Source organism: Schistocerca americana, chromosome 8, assembly GCF_021461395.2.
Source record: "Schistocerca americana isolate TAMUIC-IGC-003095 chromosome 8, iqSchAmer2.1, whole genome shotgun sequence".
In the NCBI taxonomy this organism is placed as follows: Eukaryota; Metazoa; Arthropoda; class Insecta; order Orthoptera; family Acrididae; genus Schistocerca; species Schistocerca americana.
In genome coordinates, this window is record NC_060126.1 from 151,736,261 (window position 1) to 151,762,447 (window position 26,187).

General features: G+C 44.2%; 1 protein-coding gene across 1 annotated transcript in view; it reads left to right on the forward strand.

Annotated features, from left to right (window-relative positions):
• The window catches only part of LOC124545309 (platelet-activating factor acetylhydrolase IB subunit alpha1), a 78,942-nt gene extending 53,844 nt beyond the window's left edge, over positions 1–25,098 (forward strand). Inside the window, exon 4 of the mRNA XM_047124210.1 lies at positions 22,965–25,098. Coding sequence (XP_046980166.1) covers positions 22,965–23,273 — 309 coding nt within the window. The 3' untranslated portion in view covers positions 23,274–25,098. The remainder of the gene's footprint in view (positions 1–22,964) is intronic.
• Positions 25,099–26,187: the final 1,089 nt, after the last annotated feature.

Here is a 26,187-nt window from a genome sequence, read left to right on the forward strand (position 1 = left end):
TTTGAGATTATATGTGGTGAGTTGATGTTAGTAAAGAATGCCTTTAAGGCAACTGAGTGAGATGACACAGTGGTTAGCATACTGGACTCACATTCAGGATACCGACGGCCATCTTGATTTAGGTTTTCTGTAATTTCCCTGAATCGCTTGAGGCAAATGCTGGGATGGTCCTTTTCAAAGGGCACAATCGACTTCCTTCCCTAATCCAAACCCCCTGCGGGTTCGGGGGTAAGAATAGGCCCGCGGTATTCCTGCCTGTCATAAGAGGCGACTAAAAGGAGTCTCAAACGTTTCGGCCTTCTGTGATGGTCCCCTCTTGGGTTTGACCTATTTTTTTTCCAAATTTCCGTTGTTAGTGCGTGCCATTTGGGGAAGGACACCTTACGTGGTGTTCTTCTATTGGTCCATCTTGCTCCACCATCTTGCATGTTACCTATTGTCGTGTGGGGGGGACTACGCCCAACATCTTCTGGGTTGTCTCCTTCTCGCCTTCTGCGCACTCTTCTTCTTAGCGCCCACGACAACTGTGGACCCTTTCAACACCTAAAATCCAGCACGGTAGCCAGTCCGTTGTGGTGGGGTCGTCATGTACCCTCTTGGTGGTATCCCCCTGACCACGCAGGGATCGCACTACAGATGCCAGAGCTGTTTCCTCCCCATGCATGCCAAGGAGTATGTGCCCATCTTGTCTGGGGCACGGGGACTCCGAGCAACGGGATATCGGCCAGGTACCCGTTGCTTTGGCTGGGTGGCGCCCTTGGGGAGAGCCCTCGTTCGGAGTAGGTGGCATCTGGGTGGATGTGGCGCAATGAAGCGCAATAAATCACACCAAGCTGGTGGTCGCACGGCCACCAGCGTCTCTAAGCGAGGTAGAGTCGACTTCGATGCTGCGCAATATGACCCTCAGACGTTCCCCTCGTTGGCTGCGCCATGGGAGGGACGCCGATCTAGTGCCAAGCGGGAGCCTTACGTACCGCAATACCTTGTCTGCAGCAGGACTGATGGTGACTCCTTTCTTACGATGAAGCCTCTGTTTTTTGTGGAACACCTGGAGGATAAGTTTGGGGAAGTGGCGGGGTTGTCAAAAATGAGGAATGGGTCCATCCTCCTCAAGACGTCCTCCCCAGCCCAGTCACGAGCGTTGCTCTTGTGTGATAAGCTGGGTGACGTCCCTGTTACCGTCACTCCCCACAGTAGCTTAAATATGGTCCAGGGGATTATTTACCATCGTGACCTCTTGTTGCAATCCGATGACGAGCTGAGAGCCGACTTGGAACGACGTGGTGTGCATTTTGTCTGTCGTGTCCATAGAGGACCCAAGACAAACAGGGTGGCCACCGGTGCCTTTATCTTGGCCTTCGAGGGTGATGTCTTGCCCGAGAAGGTCAAGGTGATGGTTTACCGTTGCGACGTCAAGCCATACGTGCCTCCCCCGACCCGATGCGGTGCTTCCAGTGCTGGAAGTTTGGGCATATGTCCTCCCGTTGCCCATCCAGCGCTACATGTCGAGATTGCGGACGCCCCTCTCATCCTGATTCTCCATGTGCGCCTTGGCCTGTATGTGTCAACTGTGGGGAGCACCACTCTCCATGCTCGCCGGATTGCCCCGTTCTTCATAAGGAGCAGAAGATAATGGAATTTAAGACCCTGGACCGGCTTACTTATCGAGAGGCTAAACAGAAATATGAAAGGTTGTATCCTGCTTCCATTCGAACATCTTATGCTGCAGCCACGTTATCGTCGCCCACGCGAGCGACGGTTGTCGCTTCATCTGTGCCGCCTTCAGTGGGCCCTCGGGGCCATGTATCTCTGTCTGCCCCCCTCGTGCCTGGGGGCAAGCCTTCCTCTGTTTCCCCATTAGCAGTTGGGGGCAAACCCTCTTCTGTCGCTCCCCCCACGCTTACTTCGGGAGTGACATCTGCTCCACGACCGGGAGGCTCGATCCCTCCCCCTCCTTCTCCGCCGGCATTGCCTCCGCCGGTTCCTCTCTCGCGGAAGGGGTCCCTCGGGGCTCTCCCTTCCTCCGTTTCTTCTCCTACCCAGCCGGATGTCAGCCAGTGGCTGAAGGGTCCGCCACCTGCTGGTCGTAGGGCTTCTGCGTCGTCGTCAGCCTCCGACGCTCCTTCAGAGAAGCTCTCCCAGCCCTCTCACCCTAAGGGCCGACGTGAGAAGAAGGAACGGCATGTGTCCAAGAAGAAGGACGTTCCGGCGGTTTCAACACCGCCTGCTGTCCATAGTCCTGGCTCCGGGGATGAGGTGGAGATCCTCGCCTCTGCCGCGGATCTCGCCCTCACGGAACCCTTGGGGGCCTCTCCTATGGACTCAGCTGACTCTCCCCCGGTGGCGGCAGTTGGCTCTGAGGTGCTGTCTGCCTCTTAGTCGCATTCACGCTCTCCCAGTCCCTTCCTGCTTCCATTCTCCAATGGAACTGCGGTGGTTATTTCCGCCACCTGCCTGAGCTCCGGATGCTTCTGAGTGATTCCCCTGTTCTCTGCATTGCTCTGCAGGAAACTTGGTTTCCGGCACTGCGGACCCCCGCCCTTCGCGGTTATCGGGGATACTATAAGAACCGCGCTGCCTGTCAACGAGCGTCAGGTGGGGTTTGTCTTTTTGTTCACCACTCTGTCTGTAGCTCGCCAGTACCCCTTCAGACGCCTTTAGAGGCAGTCGCTGTCAGGGTTGAGCTCCCGCCGGCTATTACTGTTTGCTCTGTTTACATTCCTCCGGATGGGGAGATCCCCCGACATGTCTTGGCTGCACTGCTGGCTCAACTTCCGCCACCTTTGCTGCTTCTAGGCGATTTCAATGCCCACAACCCTCTATGGGGTGGGACTGTCTCCGATGACCGCGGTCGGGCCGTGGAGCATGTGTTGGCTCAGCTCGACCTTAGCCTCTTGAATACCGGTGCTCCCACGCATTTCAGTGTGGCCCATGGCTCTTTCTCGGCCATCGATCTCTCTCTTTGCAGCCCCAGACTTGTCCCATCCCTCCACTGGCGAGTGCATCCTGACCTCTGTGGTAGTGACCATTTTCCCATCTATTTGTCACTGCCCCAGTGTCATTCTTCTGGGCGCCTGCCCCGTTGGGCTCTCCACAGGGCTGACTGGCCGGCTTTTACTTCTGCTGCAACCATTGAGTCTCTCCCCCAAGGTGACATTGACGAGGTGGTCCGTGTCTTAACCACATCCATCATTTCGGCGGCCGAGGCTGCCATCCCCCGCTCTTCTGGACTCCCTCGGAGGAAGGCTGTACCCTGGTGGTCGCCGGAGATTGCTGAGGCTATTCGCGACCGTCGGCGGGCTCTCCAGCGTCATAGGCGGCACCCGTCTCTGGAGACTCTCATCGCCTTTGAGGCTCCGTGCCTTGGCCCGCCGTCTTATTGCACGGCGTAAGCAGGAGTGCTGGGAGCGGTATGTCTCCTCCTTGGGCTCCCATGTCTCCCCCTCGCTCGTGTGGTCCCGGATCCGGCGGATTTATGGATACCAGACCCCTATGGGTGTACCTGCGCTCTCCTTGGACGGCGCTGTCTGCACGGACGCTGCCGCCATTGCTGAACAGCTTGCCGCGCACTTTGCGACGAGCTCGGCGACTGCATCTTATCCCCCCGCCTTTCGCTCTCTAAAGGAGCGAGCCGAGCGGACGCAGTTCTCATTTCACACGCGTCGTTCTGAAAAATACAATGCTCCTTTCAGCGAGAGGGAATTCCTCGCTGCCCTCGCCGATTGCCCTGATACAGCACCAGGACCGGACTGCATCCACGCGCAGATGCTGAAGCATCTCTCCCGGGACTGCCAGAGACACATTCTCGCGATATTTAACCGCATTTGGAGCGAAGGCGTGTTCCCGTCGCAATGGCGAGAGGGTGTTATTGTCCCCATCTTGAAGCCCGGTGCGGACCCACTGGCGGTGGACAGCTATCGTCCCATTACCCTCACCAACGTTTTGTGCAAATTGCTCGAACGTGTGGTTTGTGTTGGGTCCTTGAGTCGCGCGGTCTCCTCGCTCCATCCCAGGGTGGCTTCCGTCGGGGCCGGTCTGCAGTGGACAATTTGGTGCTGCTGGAATCTGCTATTCGTACGGCCTTTGCCCGACGTCAGCATCTCGTTGCTGTATTTTTCGATCTGCGGAAGGCGTATGACACCACATGGAGGCATCACATCCTTGCCACGTTGTATGAGTGGGGTCTTCGTGGTCGGCTCCCGGCTTTTCTTCAAACCTTTCTATTGCACCGCTCTTTCCGGGTGCAAGTCGGTGCCGCCTCTAGTTCTTCTTATACACAGGAAAATGGGGTCCCGCAGGGCTCGGTGTTGAGTGTGTCCTTATTTCTAGTGGCCATTAATGGTCTGGCTGCAGCAGTGGGGTCGTCGGTGTCTCCTTCTTTGTATGCCGACGACTTCTGCATCTCATTTAGCTCCACGACTACGGGAGTCGCCGAATGCAGGCTGCAGGTAGCCGTTCGGAAGGCAGCATCATGGGCTCTGACTCACGGTTTTCAGTTCTCTGCAGCCAAGACTCGAGTTATGCACTTCTGCAGGCGTCGGACGGTCCACCCTCATCCTGAACTTTACCTCGACGGCCACCTGCTTGAAGTGGTAGACACTTGCCGCTTCTTGGGACTCGTGTTTGATGCCCGGCTCACATGGGTTCCTCATGTTACTCAGCTGAAGCAAAAATGCTGGCGGCACCTCAACGCCCTCCGCTGCCTTAGCCACACGTCTTGGGGTGCGGATCGCTGCACGCTGCTGCGATTGTACAGAGCCCTTGTGCAGTCTCGGCTTGATTATGGGAGCCCGGCCTATGGGTCTGCATCACCCTCAGTGTTGAAGTTGTTAGACCCCATACACCACTGTGGGGTCCGGCTTGCAACTGGCGCTTTTCGTACGAGCCCCGTGGATAGTCTACTGGTGGAGGCCGGGGTTCCCCCGCTGCGGATTCGCTGCCATCGACTGCTCGCCGACTATGCTGTCCACGTGCATTGCTCGCCAGGCCATCCCAATCGTCACCTGCTTTTCCCTGCCATGGTCCTCCATCTGCCCGAACGGCGACCTCGGTCTGGGCTTTCCGTCGCTGTCCGCGTTCAGTCCCTGCTGTCGGAATTGGGTTCATTCCCTCTTCCGCCTCCCTTCCGGGTCCGTGCACCTACGCCTCCATGGTGTTTGTCCCGGCCGTCCGTCCGTCTGGACTTGGCACAGGGACCCAAGGACTCGGTTCCGCCTGTGGCCCTCCGTCGCCGTTTTCTTGTGCTCCTCGCCTCATTTCCGGGCTGTGAGCCTGTCTACACTGATGGTTCCCTGGTTGATGGTCGCACTGCCTACGCTTTTGCTCACGCTGCCCATGTTGAACAGCGCTCCTTGCCAGCTGGCAGTAGTGTTTTTACTGCAGAGCTGGTGGCCATCTTGCGCGCTCTTGAGCATATGCGTTCCTGCTCAGGTGCGTCCATCGTCATCTGCAGTGACTCCCTGAGCAGCCTCCAGGCCATCGACCGCTGCTATCCCTCTTCTCCTCTGGTGTCCTCTATTCGGGAGTCTGTTTCCACCATTACCCACTCTGGTCGTTCGGTGGTTTTTGTTTGGACGCCAGGTCACGTTGGCATCCCGGGGAACGAACGTGTTGACAGGCTGGCCAATGGGGCGATAGACGCCCCAGCTTTGGAGACCGGCCTTACGGCTCGCGACCAGCAGCTGGTGTTGCGCCGTAAGGTGCTTGGGATGTGGGCTGCTGAGTGGCGTGGCATGACAGCCCCGAATAAACTGCGGGCTGTCAAGGAGACGACCGCTGTGTGGCGTTCCTCCCTGCGGGCTTCTCGCAGGGACTCGGTGGTCCTGTGTCGGCTGCGCATCGGCCATACGTACCTGACGCACGGCCATCTGTTGCATCAGGAGGATCCCCCCCTGTGTCGGTGTGGGTCCCGGCTGACGGTCGGCCACATTTTGCTGGAGTGTCCTCGATTGCACACACTCCGGCAATCTTTTAATCTCCCGGGCACTTTGGCTTTGGTTTTATCCGACGATGCCTCCATGGCTGACAACGTTTTAAATTTTATCCGTGGTAGTCCGTTTTATGGTTCGATTTAGGGAGGTCCTGCGCCTTTCCCTTTCTGTGTCTTTTGTCCTTGTGTCTGTTGCTGTTCTGGTGTGCCGTCAGAGAGTTGACTCATTCCCTTTTTTTTTCTCGTGGTCAGTCAACCAGTCTCCGGCCATCCTCCTTTCTTCTGTTTCTTTCTGTCTGGTGTTCCTCTGTCCTGTTCTTGTCTGTAGTGTTTGTTGCTGCATTTGTGTTCTTTTAGCGCCTGGGGGGACGTCTCCTCCCCCTTCGGTTTTTACCTGCTCCGTAGATTTTCGGCTCGCCTGATTTTGGAATGGGGGACTGATGACCTTCGCTGTTTAGTCCCCCTTAAACATCCCAACAACCACCACCACCACCCTAATCCAATGGGACTGATGACCTCATTGTTTGGTTCCTTCCCCCAAACCAACCAACCAAGTCTTTAAGGCAACAAAGATGCTATTATCCACACCTCACTGAGTTTGAATGAGGTTGTGTAACATGGCTATGAAAAGCTGGATGTTTCTTCTGTGATATTGCAGAAAGACTTGGCAGGAATGTAGCCACTGTATATGATTGCTGATAGTGGTGGTTATGAGAATTAACAGTTGCAAGAAGACTGGCTCCAGATGGCCATGTGGCACTGCCGAGAGGGAGAACATCTTGTTTAGCGTATGGCCCTGATGCATCGTACCATATCTGCAACAGCAATTTGAGCAGCAGTTGGCACCACAGTGACAAAACAAGCTGTTACAAATCGGTTACTTGAAGGGCAATTCAAATTTGTATGTTAGTCTGGTGACTTGACCTGTTGTGCTGTCATTCATGAACAGCATTCCAAGGGGTGTTTTCCAACAAGATAGTGAACACCCACACACAGTTGTTGTAACCCAACACACCCTACAACATGTTGCTTGATCTGTGTCTCATATCTGTGACACAGATTTGAAATCTGTGTCTCAAATCGAGTACATATGGGGGATTATTGGACAACAACTCCATCATCATCCACAAACAGCATTAACCATCTCTGTAGTAACTAAGTGCAGGCATGGGACTTTATCCCACAAACTGACATCAGGCACTGGTACAATCCAACGCATGCATGTTCGTATGATTGCTTTATCATTCTGGAGGTTATACCAATTATTAGTGTAGCAGCATTTCACATTTGTAATGGCTTACCTGGTGCTTACATTAACCTGTGATCTTGCAGTGTTAATCCCTTAAATATGTTACCTAGTCAAATGAAATTTCATAACTTGACATTAATTACTTTTTGGTGTTGTGATTTTTCTTCCATTAAAGTGTTTCAAAATCTGTTCATTATGTGAATATCATTGATGTTTAAAAAGCTGCGGTTATACCACTGCTCGTGGCTGGTATGGTATATAGCTGAGCTAAAAAGGAAAGGAAAGTCATTATTGTGGTATGCTACCTCTCCCCCCCCCCCCCCCCTCTTGATCATTATTAATTTATCAGTAGCTTTTTGGCACCATCTTCCTCCTCACATCTAGACTTTTCAGTGAATTTTTTTCCAAAGTTTAAGCAGCCACCCTGTATGTATCTCTTGTAGCATCTACCACTGGAGTTTGTTGAGCATATCCGAAATGCTCCTGCACTGACAAAACGACCATGTGACAAAACACGCTGCTTTTTGTTAAATGTTCTTTTTCTTTTCTCTTAGTTCTACCTGGTAAGTGTCCCAAGATGATGAGCAGTCGGTTGAACAACTCTTTTGTAAGCCCTATCTTTCGTGAATGAGTTAAGTTTTCTTAAGATTCTTCTTATGAACCTCAGTCTAGCATTGGCTTTTCCTACTGTTTGTTTTATGTGGTCACTTCATTTAAGGTTGCTCCAGGTGGTACTTCTAGATATTTTATGGTAAAAACTGTTTCCAGCAGTTTGTTACCAATGGTGTAGTTGTACCGTGGTAGATTTCTTTTCTTATGTATGCACAGTATGTTACATTTATTTAGTTTCAGGGTCAGTTGCCACTCCCTGCACCATTCGTCAGTCGTATGCAGGTCCTTTTGCACAAGTCACTGCTGTCTTCTGTCATTGCTACCTTCTTGTAAGCAACTCCAAAACCTGTGAACATTTTCTGCTAGATCATTTACGTATTGCTTTGGTCCTTTGGCTGGTTATTGAAATATTGAGGTGAGCTGTAAAATTTGCTCGAGAGCTGTGATTTCCTGTTATTCATTTGATCACCTTGTTATACTTTCACACTTGCCAATATCTTTCTGTTGGACTTCATTTCTCAAAGTACTGTGATTATTGCTGAAAGTTAAGAGTACAATCCAATATCCAAATTCTTGAAATAAATAAGTCACTACTCGGAAACAATGTATTGTATATTGTACTCTCATATAAGTTAGCTGCCCAGTTGAACATCAATACAACAGTTTTTCCCTTGTCCCTGTGATATCATTGGGATTGTCGTGGACATTCTTCTTCTATGGCTCAACTGTAACTCCAAGGCAGGACCTGATCAGGTGGAATAAACTGTCTAAGCGCCAGGTTCCGCGAACATACTAAGATTGCTATTGTCCTGGTTAGCAAAAACACTGCGCCGATCCACTCCAGAATACATGCACATAAATAAAACACAATTCCGAACAGCAAGCTACACCAATTCATTACTTAAACAAACTTTTTATAGTGGTGATCATCATTTGTCAGTTTGGTAGATGCTTGTGCAACCCATCACTACTCCAAATTGATGTGTTAAACCACAGTATATTGTAAACAGTAACATTTGTATCACAGTTCTTTGGGGTCCTCCTGAAATTACCTTAACCTCTGTTGATTTCGTCGAATTAGAGTGACATGTTGAGTTCTCTCTGCAAGGAAGTCTCGAATCTGATCGCGAATTTGGCCCAGTACTCAATAGCTCATATTTTTTTCAGCAAACGGTAAAGCAGGACAGTGTCAGATGCCTACTTGAAGCCAAGGAACATGGTATAAACCTGAGCACTGATGTCTAGAGCACTGTGGATCTCATGGAAGAAGACAGCGAACTGAGTTTCACAAATCTCTGTTTGCAGAATTCATGTTGATTATTATGTAGGAGATTTTTGTTCTGCGAAAATGTCATAATACTTGAAAGTAAAACAGATCAACTCCACAATTAGCCCTAAAATTACATACATTTGCCCTATGACTCTTATTGCAAACAAGAATGTCCTGCAAATTTTTCCAGTCACTAGGTACCCCTTGCCGCCCCAGCGACGTACAATACACTGGTGCTAGTAGGGGAGCAAATTGTTTTCCACTACTTAGCTACCGTAGTTGCTTTTCTATTTCGTAATCAATTCTCACAATATCTCCCATTTTAAAGTTGTAAAAAGTTGGAATAAGTAAAGTGCTGTGGCAGGAAAAACAGGATGAGTTTAGCTTATAAGCGTACAATCAAACAGGGGCATTGCTGGAGTAGTACTAATAATGAATAATAAAATATTAGTGCAAGTGATCTTCTATGAACAGTGTGGTGCATGCATTATTATGGTCAAGATAGACACAAAGCCAAGACATACTGCAGTAGTGCAAATATGCCTACTAGATCTGAAGAATTAAACAAATAAAAAAAGCAAAAAGTGTTTAAGGTAAAATAAATTATTCAATTCATTAAAGGAGACAGACAATTACTAATGTTATGGGGCTATAACTGTGTAGTAAGAAGAGGAATAAAAAGGAAAATAGGAGAAATGGAGAGGGGAAAAGTAAAGAAAGGGAAGTCATGTGGTCGAATATGCCATAGAGCACAATATACTCCTTGCAGACCCTTGATTTAAGAATCACAGAAGAAAGTTGTTTGCATGGAAGTGACCTAAAAGATTCAGAAAGATAAAATCTTTGTAAGCCAGAGATATCGGAATCAGCCGTAAGAAGGAGCCACTGGCTCCGAAAGCAAGCACATTTACTTTCCTCCTGCTGCTGCTTGGTGAATAGATTTTTTTATCTATCTAATTACATTATATATCTTCAAAATTCGATTATCTTTGTTGACAGATTACAACTAAAGATATTTCAGAAAGGTAGGAACTTAAGGAGGGATAGGAGACGTGGATAAGTCGAAAGAACCAGAGGTTGTTCAGAATACCAATTATAGCATTAGGCAACTATTGACTGCAAGAGTAGAAAGGAATACATTGGAAGACAAATAATTAGCTTTCTGAGATGAAATAGTGAATACAGCCGAAGTTCAAGTAGGTAAAAGGCATGGCCCAGTAGAAATCCTTGAATAACACAAGAGATGTTACATTTAACAAAGTGAGAAATACAAAAATGCAGCAAATGAAGAAGACACAAGTGAATACAGTTATCTAAAAAATTAAGTTGACAGGAAATACAAAATGGTCTATGGAGAATTACCACAGGAGAAATGCAAAACTATCAAAGCATGCACAACTATGGGAAAGACAGATGCTGGCTACTAAAAAACAGAAGAAACATTCATAGAAAAGAAAAGCAGCTACATAAATATCAAGAACTCAGATGGCAAGCCAGTACTAAACAAACAAGAGAACATTGAAAGATGAAAGGAATTTGTACAAAGGCTGTATGAAAGAAAATAGCTTGTAAACAATATTGTAGAAAGTAAAGAGAGACTAGATGAACATGAGACAATCGTACTGTGAGAAGAATGTTGCAACACATTAGGCAGACCATTTGAAACTATGCTCTCAGTATAGGCGACATTCCTTCAGAATTATTTAGATGTGTGCGAGGATATGGCTAGACAAAACTCATTCACGTAGTATGGAAGATATAAGAGGTCTGTTCAAAAAATTATGGAACATTCGTAATTTTGCACCAGTTGTGTGTTGGAGCGAAATGTGGTTGGCATACCTGCACATGCGTAACCGTAGGGGGTTTCATTGTTGTATGGCTGTTAGTTATTGTTCAGTGCTGTACTGAGTAGAACATCATGTCGCACAGTTCGCAAATTTGGAGATGGCAGAGTCAGAGAAGCTACACATCTGCATTAAATTTTGTGTAAAACTCAGGAAACACTTTACAGGGACACACCAAATGATGCAGGAAGCCTGTGGTAATGAGTGCTTAAGCCGTACTCAGCATTAAGAATAGTTCACACAGTTTTAAAACAGGCTTGATGAAAGCCCGCGTTCAGGATGCCCTTCGATGTCTACTGACAACGCTCTTGTCAAGAACGTCAATGAAACTGTGTGTGCCAATTGAAGACTGATCGTCCGATAGGTTGCAGAAGAATGTAACATGTCAGCTGGTCATGTCATGAAATTCTGGCACAGCATCTTGGAATATATCATGTTTCCGCCAAGTTCATCCCTTGGCTCATGAGCCAAGACCAGAAAGTTGTCCGCCTCGCAATCTGTGAAGAGCTTTTGGATTGTGCAAATGAGAACAAGATGTTCCTTAAGAGAATCATAACTGGTGATGAGAGTGGGTCTATGGTTAAGATGCTGAGACCAAGGTTCAGTATTCACAAAGGGTCAGGAAAAGGTTTTTAAAGACCAAAAAAAGCTCGCCAGGTCAAATGTCAAAGGAACGCTGATAGTCTTCTTTGACCTTGAAAGGTGAGTTCAACATTAGGTCATGCCACAGGGACAAACTGTTAGTGGTACTATCAGGATATGTTGCAACACTTGCAAGAAAATGTGAGAAGGAAATGACCTGAAATGTGATGAGACAGTTCATGGCTCCTGCATGACGATAATGTGCCCTCACATTCATCCCCGTTGGTGCATGGCTATTGCACAAAAAATGAAATTGCTGTGCTGCCTCTTTCTCCTTACTCTCCAGACCTGGCCCTTGCGAACTTTTTTTTAGTTCCCCATTGAAAGGAAGATGATTTGCAATGATAGACAAGATAAAAGAAAATTCGCAGAACGCGCTTTGTACGATCCAGCAAGAGGTGTACTAGGACTGTTTCCAGAAGTGGAAATGGTGTTGTGAGAGGCATATGAACTGTGGAGGAGACCATGCACAATAAGTAAAAGGCAAGCATGGAAAAATTTTGTGGACAAAGTTTGGTAATTTTTTGAACTGGCTTCGAATGATACAGGCGAAATATCCTCTCAGTTGAAGAAGAATGTAATAATTTTACGTCCAAAGAAAAAAGGTGAATATTACCAAATCATCAGTTTTATGAGTCTTGGTTGCAAAATTACTAACACAGATTGTTTATAGAAGAAATAGAAGTAATAGGAGAATAGGGAAGGTGAGATTAGAATCTGGAGAAATGTTGGAACACGGTAGGCGATGCCGACCATAAGACTTATTATAGAAGGTAGACTGTAGAACAACAAACCAACAATTACGAAATTAATTGACTCGGAGAACAGTTTTGACAGTACTGACCAGGAAAAGTTTTTTAATTCTGAAAGTAGCAGAGAAATCAAACTGCAGATATGAGTCAAAGGACATGAAAGGGAAGCAGTGAATGAGAAGTGAGTGACACAGGTTTGTAGCTGCCTATATCCATATTATTCAGTCTGTTAAACTAAATAAAGGAGAAATTTAAAAAGGGCATTTACAGCTGTGGGAGGAAAATAAAAACTGTAATGTGTTGCCAGTGGCATTTTAGTTCTGTCAGGGACAGCAAAGGACTTGAAGTATCAGTTGAATAGAACTAATAGTGCATGGAAAAGAGGTTACAAGGGGAGCATCAACAAGAATTAAAACAAGGATAATTTTGAACAGTTGTATTACATGAGGTGTTACTAAGGGAATTAAATTAGGAAAAGAAACTCTAATAGTGAAAGAGGAGTTCTGTAATTTGGGCAGCAAAACAATTGGTAGTGGCTGAAGTGGAGGAGATGTAAAATACAGACTGGCGGTAGCAAGAAGAGCATTTCTGGTAAAGATGAATGTGTTAACATTGGTTTTTAACTTAATATTTAGGAAGTATTTTCTGAAAGTAGGAGGGCTATTCATAAATTAACCACCAATTGGTTATTAAAAAAGCAGGAAAAGTAAATGTGTGTGTGTGTGTGTGTGTGTGTGTGTGTGTGTGTGTGTGTGTGTGTGTAAGAGTGATGACCCCTGATGCTTCAGCCATTTGTTGACATTGTCTTTGAGCTCATGGTTGGTCATTAAGTGCAGAATAACCAGTCAGTCCTCCATCTCGGGGAAGGGATGAAAAGTCCAGACTGTATGGTGGATGGTCCGCAGCTTGTGGTCTAGTGGCTAGCGTTGCTGCCTCTGGATCATGGGGTCCTGGGTTTGATTCTTAGCCATCTTGGGGATTTTCTCTGCCCGGGGACTGGGTGTTTGTGACGGCCTTATCATTTCATCATCATCATCATCATTCATGACAGTGACTAGATTGGACTATGTAAAAATTGGGGCTTTGTATAGGCTGTGCATCATCATCATCATCCATAGGGTGGATGTTAAAAAATCATTCAACCAAAAATTATGAGTTCTTCCATTGTTCAATTTCCGGTATGGGGTACGCATTGTTGTGAAGGATGATCACTCGTGCTGTTTCTGTTGGATTGACCTTCGGAGTTTTGTGAATGTCTTACAATGAAACCTTTAATGCCACAGTAGTCATACACATTACTCCATGAAATCTGTTGTTGAAATTTCTTTGTGACCTTTAACCATTGTTTTGCAGTTTGACAGCATCTGCTTGAATGTTTTGGGCTTGGTGGAAGAAATAAGTGATGTGGTTGATCTGTCAGGTAGAGCACTAGACTCTGGTCCTGTAGGTCCTGGTTTCAATCCTGGGTAAGGGAGAACATTTCTCCTTGCCATTCCTGCTGGATAGCCCAGGCCAATAGCACAGTCATGGGCTTGTGCAACAGACTTCACCTTTACCTGACTTTGGAGCATAAGTGTCATTTGCTGTTTGGACTGTTTTAGTTTCATAGATCACATGCTGCAGCCATATCTCATTCCCAGTCACAATTCTGTTGTGGTAGTGCTGAAAGAATATAAAGGCTAAACCTTTTATTTCAGTTTTGTGAATTTCTGCCATTTTGCTACCAACTATGCACAAAAGTTGTTATAAAAGCTTGTTATAACCTCATCTCCCTGATCAAGTTAAAGAGGGTTGTCCTTGACATCTGGGACATATCTTCCGAAAGTTCAGAAATTGCAAACTAATGTTTCACCTGCACAAGTTCCTCAACATGTTGTACAAGTTCACCGTGCACATTTGTCAGCCAAAATTGAATTTTCGGTGTCACTCTCACATCATCATTGCTGTTAACTCCGTCCTCATACAAATGACACGATCAGTGATGAATCATGGCAGCACTGACTTCTTCCTTGCAGGAAGCGAATGATTTTATGTACTTTGCAACTGACGTAACACTGTCCATTTCAGTCTCTTGCTGCTGACACTATGACAAACAAAACAGAGATCTGACACCCACAACGTGACCTCCAACGTTTCCTGTTCCAACTACATAAACTACATGGAATTTCAGTCATTTATTTATTTTTAATAGCTAATCGGAGGTAGTTTACAAGTAGCTGTCATATTTATCTGGAGTGTCGCCTCGGATGGACATGAAATGAAATGCGAACGATTAACAATTCAGGTATGAAGAAAATGGAAGTGTTAGAAACGAGATGCTACAGGAAAATGCTGAGGATTGTATGGGTAGATTAACTAGTGAAGAAGTGTTACATCAGACAGGGCAGAAAAGGCATTTCTGGTACAAATTGACTGACAAAATATGTAGGTTGGAACTTAAATAGTGGCAACACTGCTGTGGAGACACTATGCAATGGAATCTACTATTGTCGCTGATAGCACACGTTGTTGACATACCTACATTATCTCCAAGCTAATGGACTCGCCCATCCCACATCACTGGCGTGCGCACAATCAAGAGAAACATGGTCACTTGTGAGCAAGCGGTCTAACACAACTATGTCACTATGTTTTCTAAACAGGGACAATGGAGTTGGATCAAGATTGAAAGTACCAGAAGTCGTACAGCCCGACAGTGTCATCAAGATCTTCAAGAGGCATGCAGGGAATTGGCATTGCCATACAGAATGGGGTCATGTTGGGTAAAAACCTTCATCGAAGTTTGGCAAACTGTGGCAGACATGCATTGGGCAGGTCGTCCTAGCATCTCTGCAGTAGTAGTGCATGCTGTTGCCGCGTTAGAGGACAGTGATCGATGCCATATGATTCGTGAGTTCGCGTATGAAACGGGATTAGCACATATGACAGTGCTTCACATCCTGAAGGAACACCTGATCATGTGAAAAATAGCATCACAATGGGTTCCTCATGACTTGACGAAAATGCAGCAATGGGTGCATTACGACGCTGCTCGGACACAGTTGGAGCACTATGAGTGCGAAGGGGAGGCTTTATTACTCCGTATCGTAACACTGGATGAGACATGGGCCACATCATACAAGCCAAAACGGAAATGCCAATCCAACGAATGGCATCATTATGAGTCGCCACAAAAGTCGAAAGGTGCGTCAGAGCCCCAGTAAGGTGAAAGTTATGGTGATTCTCATGTATGACTCTGATGGTGTTATCCTAACACATTACGTTACTCCACAGCAGACCGTCAATGCACAGTATTACTGTTTATTTTTGGTGCGTGACCTATGACCAGCTTTGCGAAAGAAGTGGTGACACTTTCTGCGCAACCCACCCATCATTTTGCACAACAGTGCATGGGCGTATACTGCACAAGCTGTGGCTGCTCTGTTCAGTTGATGGAACTGGAAAGTACTGTACCATCCACCATACTCCTCGGACTTAAGTCCTCGTGACTTTGATTTTATTCTGAAGATGGAGGAACCTCTTCGTGGTATTCGCTTCAGAACTTTCCAGATATTCGACAGGCTGTAGACTGCTCCATTTACCAGTTTTATATCAGCTCCTATTTTACTATCACTGAAATAACATGAGTGGAAAAAAAGTTACAGTTCTACCGTAGAGTTTTGTGTAATATGTTCACCAAGTTTGCAATGTGTTAAGTTTAGTTCAGAGTTGTTCTCCACTTTTACAATGCACTAGTTTAGACGAAACATTGAATTAATTAACTTCTCCTTGCTAACACATTTGAAGTTTTTTTATTTTAAAAATCTGTTGGTTAATATGCCAAGTCCATTTCCAAGTGTTACAGTTACATACAACAGAACGTAATTCATAGTGTGCCACGAGGAAAATTCAATATTCTGTGAGGTGATTTTATTTTGTGAAGTTCCTGATTTACGATTGCAAAATGTATCACCATTATGAAGTGCTTCGTTTAATTTCTTTTAAATTTCATTCCAAAGGAGATACAGACCAATCTCACTTCTGTGTCGTTTCTACAAGATCTGTGAATGAATGGTCATAATAGACTCTTAGAAGCAGCTGAATTTCTCTTAATCAGACAGTAAGTTGGATTTAGGCTGGGTTCGGACTATACAGCATTGGTATTAAATCTAACCTAGCATATTGAAGTCGGCTCTGAGGCAAAAAAGCCACTGAGGTAACATTTATTGATCTTAACAGCATCTTATTACACAATAAACCATCAAATGCTCCTGCACAAAATGTATGGAATAAGTAAAGATTATCATCTCACATGAATAATTCAAGGTTTCATTCAAAATAGAAAGTTTTTTCACTCCCTGTCTAATAACACAGCAAGTTTCATGTATGCTGATGACCTTGCCCTCTATTCCCAGAGTGAGACCTTTGAACAGGTGGAACTAAATCGTAATGATGCTTCAGAGAAATTAGATAAAGAACTAGTTAAAACCAAATCCCAGTGTTACAACCAGGAGTAACACAATAAATATGTCACAGTTGTACGGTTGGTTAACACAACACTGATACAAATAATTTGGTCACCAAGTGGTATCTGAACACTTTATGAAAATAATGTAAATTGATGGTGGTTATACCACTGTCCAGGCAGTGCAAGTGAAATGTGGAATTCCGGCAAAAATCGTAAGTCCATTGACATATTAAGCCGAGTGAACATGGAAGTCAAAGTTGCAGTATGGCAGCCAGATTCTAAGTCCAGAGAACTGCCGGGTCAAAATTGAGCGGTAGGTACACCAGTCCAAGAGATGAAACAGTCCATTGCAGTGTAGCGATTCAGAGTTGAGGAGTAGAACATAACACGATGAGAACTGGCTTGTTGACGTTGATGGTGGCGTTAAGTAAGGCTCCGTAGTCAATGGAGCCGGCAGCTGGGGCTGCTGTATATTCTGGGTGGCCAATCACTGTGCTTTGAAGTGCGCGTGCTTGAAGGCGGCCTGCGATGCTAACAGTGAGCCGCACATGGAGAACTGTGGCACCGATGAGTTTATTAGCCGCACGTAATGGAGCCCACCACCTCTTGGTGCAGAGATTTAATAGTGGTGGATACCACACCCAGCAAAACACAGGAATTCACATTCTATCTGAGAAATGGCAGGCTCTCAGGACGCTTCAAGTGGCTTGGATAAGCAACATTGACTAAATGTAAAACAAAAAGTATCCGCAAGAAACAACCTACTGCACAAAATTATTGGAATATCCTGGGGTGCACCAGCAAAAACAATTAAACCTACAGCTTTATCTTCGTGCTACGCTGCAGGTGAATATGCTAGTCCTGTTTGATATAATTCTACCCATGCTTAACAAGTGGATATTGCTCTAAATGATTCATGTAGACTAATAACTCAATGTCTGAAACCTAACTGCAGGATAAACTCTACCACTTAACTGGAATTGACCCTCCCAGACATCAGGCATGAGAACTACATGCAGAGATAGGTGTAAGGTGTCTACCTCTGATAAACACCCATTGTATGGTCACCACCTTCCTCCTTTGTGACTGATGTCCAGAAAAAGTTCCATGATGTCAACTAGACATGTTCCCAGCTGTTAATGTGGAAGATGAGATCAGAACACCACTGGATAACACGGTCGGAAAATCTTGCTGCTAGTTTCACTGCATCTTCATCTATACTCTGCAAGCCACCTTGCTTTGGGTACTTTTTGTACCACTGTCATTTCCCCCCTTTCTCGTTCGTCACAAAGGGTTTGCAGGAAGAATGATTGTTGGTAAGCATCTTTATGGGCTTGAATCTCTCTAAAGAATGGGCCATGTGGAAAACACTGAACAGGCTCAAAAATGAGGTTGGGAGGTCGAAGACAAGTTGCAGAAATGGGTTATCCCACATCATCAACCCTTTGTGAGTGTGGAGTTTCTCAAACTATGGAGCACGTATACCAATGTAGATTATGTCCTGTAAGATGAACCCTTGATGACCCGATGCCCGCACTCTCTAAAGTCATTGTGATTGCCAAATGTTGAGCTAAAAATGCTTAGACCTTTCTTTTTATTCCTTTTTTTAGTATTATAAATCAGTTTATAAATGTTAGTATGTTTGTATCTTGTATGCTGAAGTTGTTGCTGTGACACAAATAAATAAATAAATTTGTGTTATTATTTACTTGTTGGTTCATAAATTTACAACCATTTACAACAATTTTCCAAGAAGCCCACTGTCAACTTCAGTGCACCTCTGGACTCTCAGAACAACATGTTGTATTGATTGCCTCACTGCATTTCTATTGCTATGCATCCTTTTATTTCTGTCCAAATATTACTACATAGGATGGTGTTAAATCTGCAGATGTGTGTTGGCCAGTAATGATACTATCACGGCCTATCCATCGATTACTGAAAGAGCAGTTATTTTGCCTCATACATGTAGTAGAATGTGGAGGGTCTGAACTTGGTGTTCCCAGTGGATCCTCTTAGTTGTTCGACTGACCTATTAAGATTCTAGTAAACAGAAACCACATGACACCTGTAAACACACCAATGTGCACAAAATGTATAGGACTTTTTCCTTCTTCAAACGAGCATTTCTCTTACCTCACAGGTTGTTGAATTTCCTTTGGGTTACTCTGTAAAGCCATATTTTGCATGCGTCTTAAACCTGCAACCTTATGGATCTGATCATCAGTATAATTGAAAAAAAAAAAGTGTGCTACTCACCACTTTTTTGTTCAGAAGATACTAGCTGATTTATTAATCCCCTCTCTTCTGTCTGAAATAAATTCGTCACTAACCAAATACATTTTTATTGGAAAAATGTTGTAGGCTTTACATCTACATCTACATCTACATTGATACTCCGCAAGCCACCCAACGGTGTGTGGCGGAGGGCACCTTACGTGCCACTGTCATTACCTCCCTTTCCTGTTCCAGTCGCGTATGGTTCGCGGGAAGAACGACTGTCTGAAAGCCTCCGTGCGCGCTCTAATCTCTCTAATTTTACATTCGTGATCTCCTCGGGAAGTATAAGTAGGGGGAAGCAATATATTCGATACCTCATCCAGAAACGCATCCTCTCGAAACCTGGCGAGCAAGCTACACCGCGATGCAGAGCGCCTCTCTTGCAGAGTCTGCCACTTGAGTTTATTAAACATCTCCGTAACGCTATCACGGTTACCAAATAACCCAGTGACGAAACGCGCCGCTCTTCTTTGGATCTTCTCTATCTCCTCCGTCAACCCGACCTGGTACGGATCCCACACTGATGAGCAATACTCAAGTATAGGTCGAACGAGTGTTTTGTAAGCCACCTCCTTTGTTGATGGACTACATTTTCTAAGCACTCTCCCAATGAATCTCAACCTGGTACCCGCCTTACCAACAATTAGTTTTATATGATCATTCCACTTCAAATCATTCCGTACGCATACTCCCAGATATTTTACAGAAGTAACTGCTACCAGTGTTTGTTCCGCTATCATATAATCATACAATAAAGGATCCTTCTTTCTATGTATTAGCAATACATTACATTTGTCTATGTTAAGGGTCAGTTGCCACTCCCTGCACCAAGTGCCTATCCGCTGCAGATCTTCCTGTATTTCGCTACAATTTTCTAATGCAGCAACTTCTCTGTATACTACAGCATCATCCGCGAAAAGCCGCATGGAACTTCCGACACTATCTACTAAGTCATTTATATATATTGTGAAAAGCAATGGTCCCATAACACTCCCCTGTGGCACGCCAGAGGTTACTTTAACGTCTGTAGACGTCTCTCCATTGATAACAACATGCTGTGTTCTGTTTGCCAAAAACTCCTCAATCCAGCCACACAGCTGGTCTGATATTCCGTAGGCTCTTACTTTGCTTATCAGGCGACAGTGCGGAACTGTATCGAACGTCTTCCGGAAGTCAAAAAAATAGCATCTACCTGGGAGCCTGTATCTAATATTTTCTGGGTCTCATGAACAAATAAGGCGAGTTGGGTCTCACACGATCGCTGTTTCCGGAATCCATGTTGATTCCTACATAGTAGATTCTGGGTTTCCAGAAATGACATGATACGCGAGCAAAAAACATGTTCTAAAATTCTACAAGAGATCGACGTAAGAGATATAGGTCTATAGTTTTGCGCATCTGCTCGACGACCCTTCTTGAAGACTGGGACTATCTGTGCTCTTTTCCAATCATTTGGAACCCTCCGTTCCTCTAGAGACTTGCGGTACACGGCTGTTAGAAGGGGGGCAAGTTCTTTCGCGTACTCTGTGTAGAATCGAATTGGTATCCCGTCAGGTCCAGTGGACTTTCCTCTATTGAGTGATTCCAGTTGCTTTTCTATTCCTTGGACACTTATTTCGATGTCAGCCATTTTTTCGTTTGTGCGAGGATTTAGAGAAGGAACTGCAGTGCGGTCTTCCTCTGTGAAACAGCTTTGGAAAAAGGTGTTTAGTATTTCAGCTTTACGCGTGTCATCCTCTGTTTCAATGCCATCATCATCCCGTAGTGTCTGGATATGCTGTTTCGAGCCACTTACTGATTTAACGTAAGACCAGAACTTCCTAGGATTTTCTGTCAAGTCGGTACATAGAATTTTACTTTCGAATTCAATGAACGCTTCACGCATAGCCCTCCTTACGCTAACTTTGACATCGTTTAGCTTCTGTTTGTCTGAGAGGTTTTGGCTGCGTTTAAACTTGGAGTGAAGCTCTCTTTGCTTTCGCAGTAGTTTCCTAACTTTGTTGTTGTACCACGGTGGGTTTTTCCCGTCCCTCACAGTTTTACTCGGCACGTACCTGTCTAAAACGCATTTTACGATTGCCTTGAACTTTTTCCATAAACACTCAACATTGTCAGCGTCGGAACAGAAATTTTCGTTTTGATCTGTTAGGTAGTCTGAAATCTGCCTTCTATTACTCTTGCTAAACAGATAAACCTTCCTCCCTTTTTTATATTCCTATTAACTTCCATATTCAGGGATGCTGCAACGGCCTTATGATCACTGATTCCCTGTTCTGTACATACAGATTCGAAAAGTTCGGGTCTGTTTGTTATCAGTAGGTCCAATATGTTATCTCCACGAGTCGGTTCTCTGTTTAATTGCTCGAGGTAATTTTCGGATAGTGCACTCAGTATAATGTCACTCGATGCTCTGTCCCTACCACCCGTGCTAAACATCTGAGTGTCCCAGTCTATATCTGGTAAATTGAAATCTCCACCTAAGACTATAACATGCTGAGAAAATTTATGTGAAATGTATTCCAAATTTTCTCTCAGTTGTTCTGCCACTAATGCTGCTGAGTCGGGAGGTCGGTAAAAGGAGCCAATTATTAACCTAGTTCGGTTGTTTAGTGTAACCTCCACCCATAATAATTCACAGGAACTATCCACTTCTACTTCACTACAGGATAAACTACTACTAACAGCGATGAACACTCCACCACCGGTTGCATGCAATCTATCCTTTCTAAACACCGTCTGTACCTTTGTAAAAATTTCGGCAGAATCTATCTCTGGCTTAAGCCAGCTTTCTGTACCTATAACGATTTCAGCTTCGGTGCCTTCTATCAGCGCTTGAAGTTCCGGTACTTTACCAACGCAGCTTCGACAGTTGACAACTACGATACCGATTGCTGCTCGGTCCCCGCATGTCCTGACTTTGCCCCGCACCCGTTGAGGCTGTTGCCCTTTCTGTACTTGCCCAAGGCCATCTAACCTAAAAAACCGCCCAGCCCACGCCACACAACCCCTGCTACCCGTGTAGCCGCTTGTTGCGTGTAGTGGACTCCTGACCTATCCAGCGGAACCCGAAACCCCACCACCCTATGGCGCAAGTCGAGGAATCTGCAGCCCACACGGTCGCAGAACCGTCTCAGCCTCTGATTCAGACCCTCCACTCGGCTCTGTACCAAAGGTCCGCAGTCAGTCCTGTCGACGATGCTGCAGATGGTGAGCTCTGCTTTCATCCCGCTAGTGAGACTGGCAGTCTTCACCAAATCAGATAGCCGCCGGAAGCCAGAGAGGATTTCCTCCGATCCATAGCGACACACATCATTGGTGCCGACATGAGCGACCACCTGCAGATGGGTGCACCCTGTACCCTTCATGGCATCCGGAAGGACCCTTTCCACATCTGGAATGACTCCCCCCCGGTATGCACACGGAGTGCACATTGGTTTTCTTCCCCTCTCTTGCTGCCATTTCCCAATGTGCTACAATAACTAGTTGAGTAATTCCAAATTCTGATTTGCTTGTTGAATTTTCTGCTTGATTATGTCCAATTATAGCATCATTTTATGCTCTTTCTAGTTTCCTTCTAATAATTAGAAAAGCCATCATTTGTCATTTAAGATAGCAAGCCTAAATTCTTGGTGTTGCAGAATATCCACTGCTGAAGTAATGGGAACTCAACTTTTGGCTGTACTGTGTTAATAGAAGACACTGTAAACCAGTGCTATGTTTAAATATATTATGAGAAGGAAAGTTGCTCCTCACCATTCTCTCTCTCTCTCTCTCTCTCTCTCTCTCTCTCTCTCTCTCTCTCTGTCTGTGTGTGTGTGTGTGTGTGTGTGTGTGTGAGAGAGAGAGAGAGAGAGAGAGAGAGAGAGAGAGAGATTACTTTTAGAACTGATAGAGAAAGCAGTCACAATAATGCCTAATTGTTCTTATTGTATTTTACAGAACCTTTTACCTCGTGGACAGCATCCAAACCCACTGCGAGAACGCAATACGCAAGTGAACAAGCTGCTGGGCCAACAACTGCATGGCAAGCCACGATGTGAAATGCTGATATCAGGGCAGGACCTTGTTGCCGCTGATGGCACGATCTCACACCATGATATGTATGACTACCTACATCTGACACAAGCTGGTTACAGAAAAGTGTTCGACCCATTGCACGAGCTTCTGCAGCAGTTGCTGCTCACCGAAGGCGAGGAACGCAGTTTTGCCGCAGGCGATGATGACAGAGACCTCACGCCCTCAGAGTAGCAGTGCTGGAACTGGAGCCAGAATCAGTGCTTACCAATTGCTCAGCTGGATGGGAGTGAGGGGAGGCCTGGAGGTTTTTCAAGTCTACTGGTGGCTACCTGCACTCCATAGTTGGAACAGCCTTTTGCCTTTGCTTGCCTTGTGCAGTATCTCTCGGAGAGGCCAGCTTTTACTGGTTTTCAAATGCTGCTGTGCAGCATTTCTGCTAGAATGGTGTGTGCCATAAACTGTGCTGCCATCGTTTTTGCAGTTCACAGTTTTGTCATTTATGTTTTGGAAACAAATTTGTAAAAGTTTTACTAACCCAATGAAGGAAATTGGGAGCAAAACCTTGTGTACCAGAAGTGTTATTAATAACTGCATTTGATGACCATGTGCATATGTCTTAATGCGAAACGTTCTCACGCCTTTGTACTTGAAGCTTTATTGCACTTCCAGATTAATATAGAAGTAGAAAAGAAGTTTATTTATAAATAATGTGTTTGTTTCTCGTAATTTAAAGAATTTAAATGCACTGTGATGTATCCATTGCATTGTGAAAAGAGAATTACAGATTATTTTGTGTGACAAAATTATTTGTAATGTAGAACTTGGCTTTAATTTCTTTTTAAATTTTGTTGTTCTTGTTTACAGTTTGATTAATGGCTAGTTACATCACAGTGAGGAAGCTGCTGTCATGATTAGTGTTAGCTTTAGATGTCAAGTGTTAGTCTGTGGTAGTCTTGAGCAGTACTATCATTTATAAATTTGATATTATGTATGCTTTCCTGTATTGAGGTAAATTTACGTTAACTACGTGATTTTTCAACATTTAAACTACAGTTATAGAAAGTAGCTTTCGTTGTACTCGTAAGTTACTTTGTTGTGGAGACATTCTTTTAAATTTTATGCTATCATTTACCAATTTTTAGCAAACATAGTAAAAATTACTTCATAAAATATATAGTTCATAATCTGCTCATATAAAACCTGCTTTCAAAATCTAGTTCTGTAAGCTGTTCCTCAATCATTGTATGTAATAGCATCTGTTCCTTTGAGGAGTTTTCTCAGAATTTTCAGTTCCCAGAAAAATTTAATAAAATTTTGAATGAATACATAGACCACAGATAATATAAAGAGCTTTTGTGTCCTTATGGATGCATTATTATTTCTTTTATTAGGCTGTATAATGGTGTGTATGAGCTTTCTCAAGTGCAAGCAAATGACGAAGTAGTGTATGTAAAATGTGTGTGTACTTAATTTCTCATTTTTACTGAAAGTATTGCATTCAAAACATTCCATTGAGGAATCTTCCATTATTTATGGAAGACCGAAGTGTTCTTATGTTGGTGGGTCTGTAGTTCCTGAGTTATTTTGAATGTGAACTGCAGCTTAAAAGAATAAACTTGGAGTTTTTTTAAACCAAATAATTTGTTACCAAAGGCACATATTATTGCCGTATCAGGAATGTTGCTACATGTTTCTCTCATTGTATAGTGTAAGAATGATTTACCATCTTTCAATACATATCTGGGTTGTGCAGATATTAGAAAGTAAGAACGTAGGGATTACAGTATCTGTGAATATTTTGTAAGTGTCTGTTTTTTTTTATATACTCTCTTCAGTGTGCATATGAAACAGAGTGCTGTATTGAAATGGCTTGTGTACATAAGAAACTTGTACAAATTACATAATTTATATATGTATTTATTTGACACTGATGTTTCAGTTTTTCCTTTATCATTTCCCTTTATGGGATTTTACAGAATTTGTAACATGGCAGCCTGATTCCAATGCTTTCCGATGTATATCCACACAGTAGCTAATAAACATTGAAATACTTGAATCATACTGTCATTTGTGATGTCTCTGTGCACAAGTGGAATCTACCAATAGGAAGATACCACAGAAGATGAAATATTTATTTGCAATGATGGTAATAGAGTTATTTTGTAGGAGAGATCACTTATTTAGCATTCAAAGTGAAATCCAAATTGCTGAACTAAGACAGACACACTGCAGAAGAATTTTTTTCCCTTGGCAATCCAACAAATAAGATGAGTGTGTGCCATGGTTTGATCGACTGTATAAAACAGGTAAATTTAATTTCAGAAATTGCAAAAAAGCGTCTTCCACCATGCTCAAAGAGAAAGTGAGTGAGTGTAAGAAGTAATTTTATTTGTAACTTTAAAATAATGTTGCATATTTTATTGCAAAATACATGCTGACAATGTGTCAGATTTCTTGCCGCTCATAGAAGAATGAAAGACAGTAAGACACAGTACTAGTATTGTTCAACATGTATAGTTTGCAACTATGCTACGATGACATGTGTACCATTGTGTATGCATAGAAAAAAACAGTAATACAGAGTTGTTTTCTGATTTTGCACTTGTGTGTATTATTGGTTCCAAAATAAAGCAAAGCTGTAGCTAGTGGTTGCTCTTAGGGTGAACATACAAGTGTTGAGATAGTCAAACTTTATGTGACTGTTTTTAACACAATTATTTATTAATACAGAGTAATAATTAACAAAGCTCTGCAGCTTACAACTTCAGTTCCAAATTGTAATCCAAGACTTGCATTACACTTCAGTGTATGGTCACACAGTGTCTAGCACCGTGAAAGGGAAATCCACAGTCATTAGTGATATGAACAGGATACAGAGCAAAGAAAGAGAGTGAGAGATGAAAAATACAAACAAAGTAAATAGTTTTTGCAAAGAATATGAATAACAAATTTTCAAAATTGGTCATTGGTTTATGAAAATTATAACAATATCTGGCACATCTCTTTGTGAATTCATGAGTACAATAGTGTATAGAGGTAATGAAGATTAAGAAATTTTGACTTTCCTTGGGTTGCAGAAAGGAGATTAATGGCACAGACTTTTGGGCAAGCAAAAAGTCAATAAAAAATAAATTTCCAGAAAAAA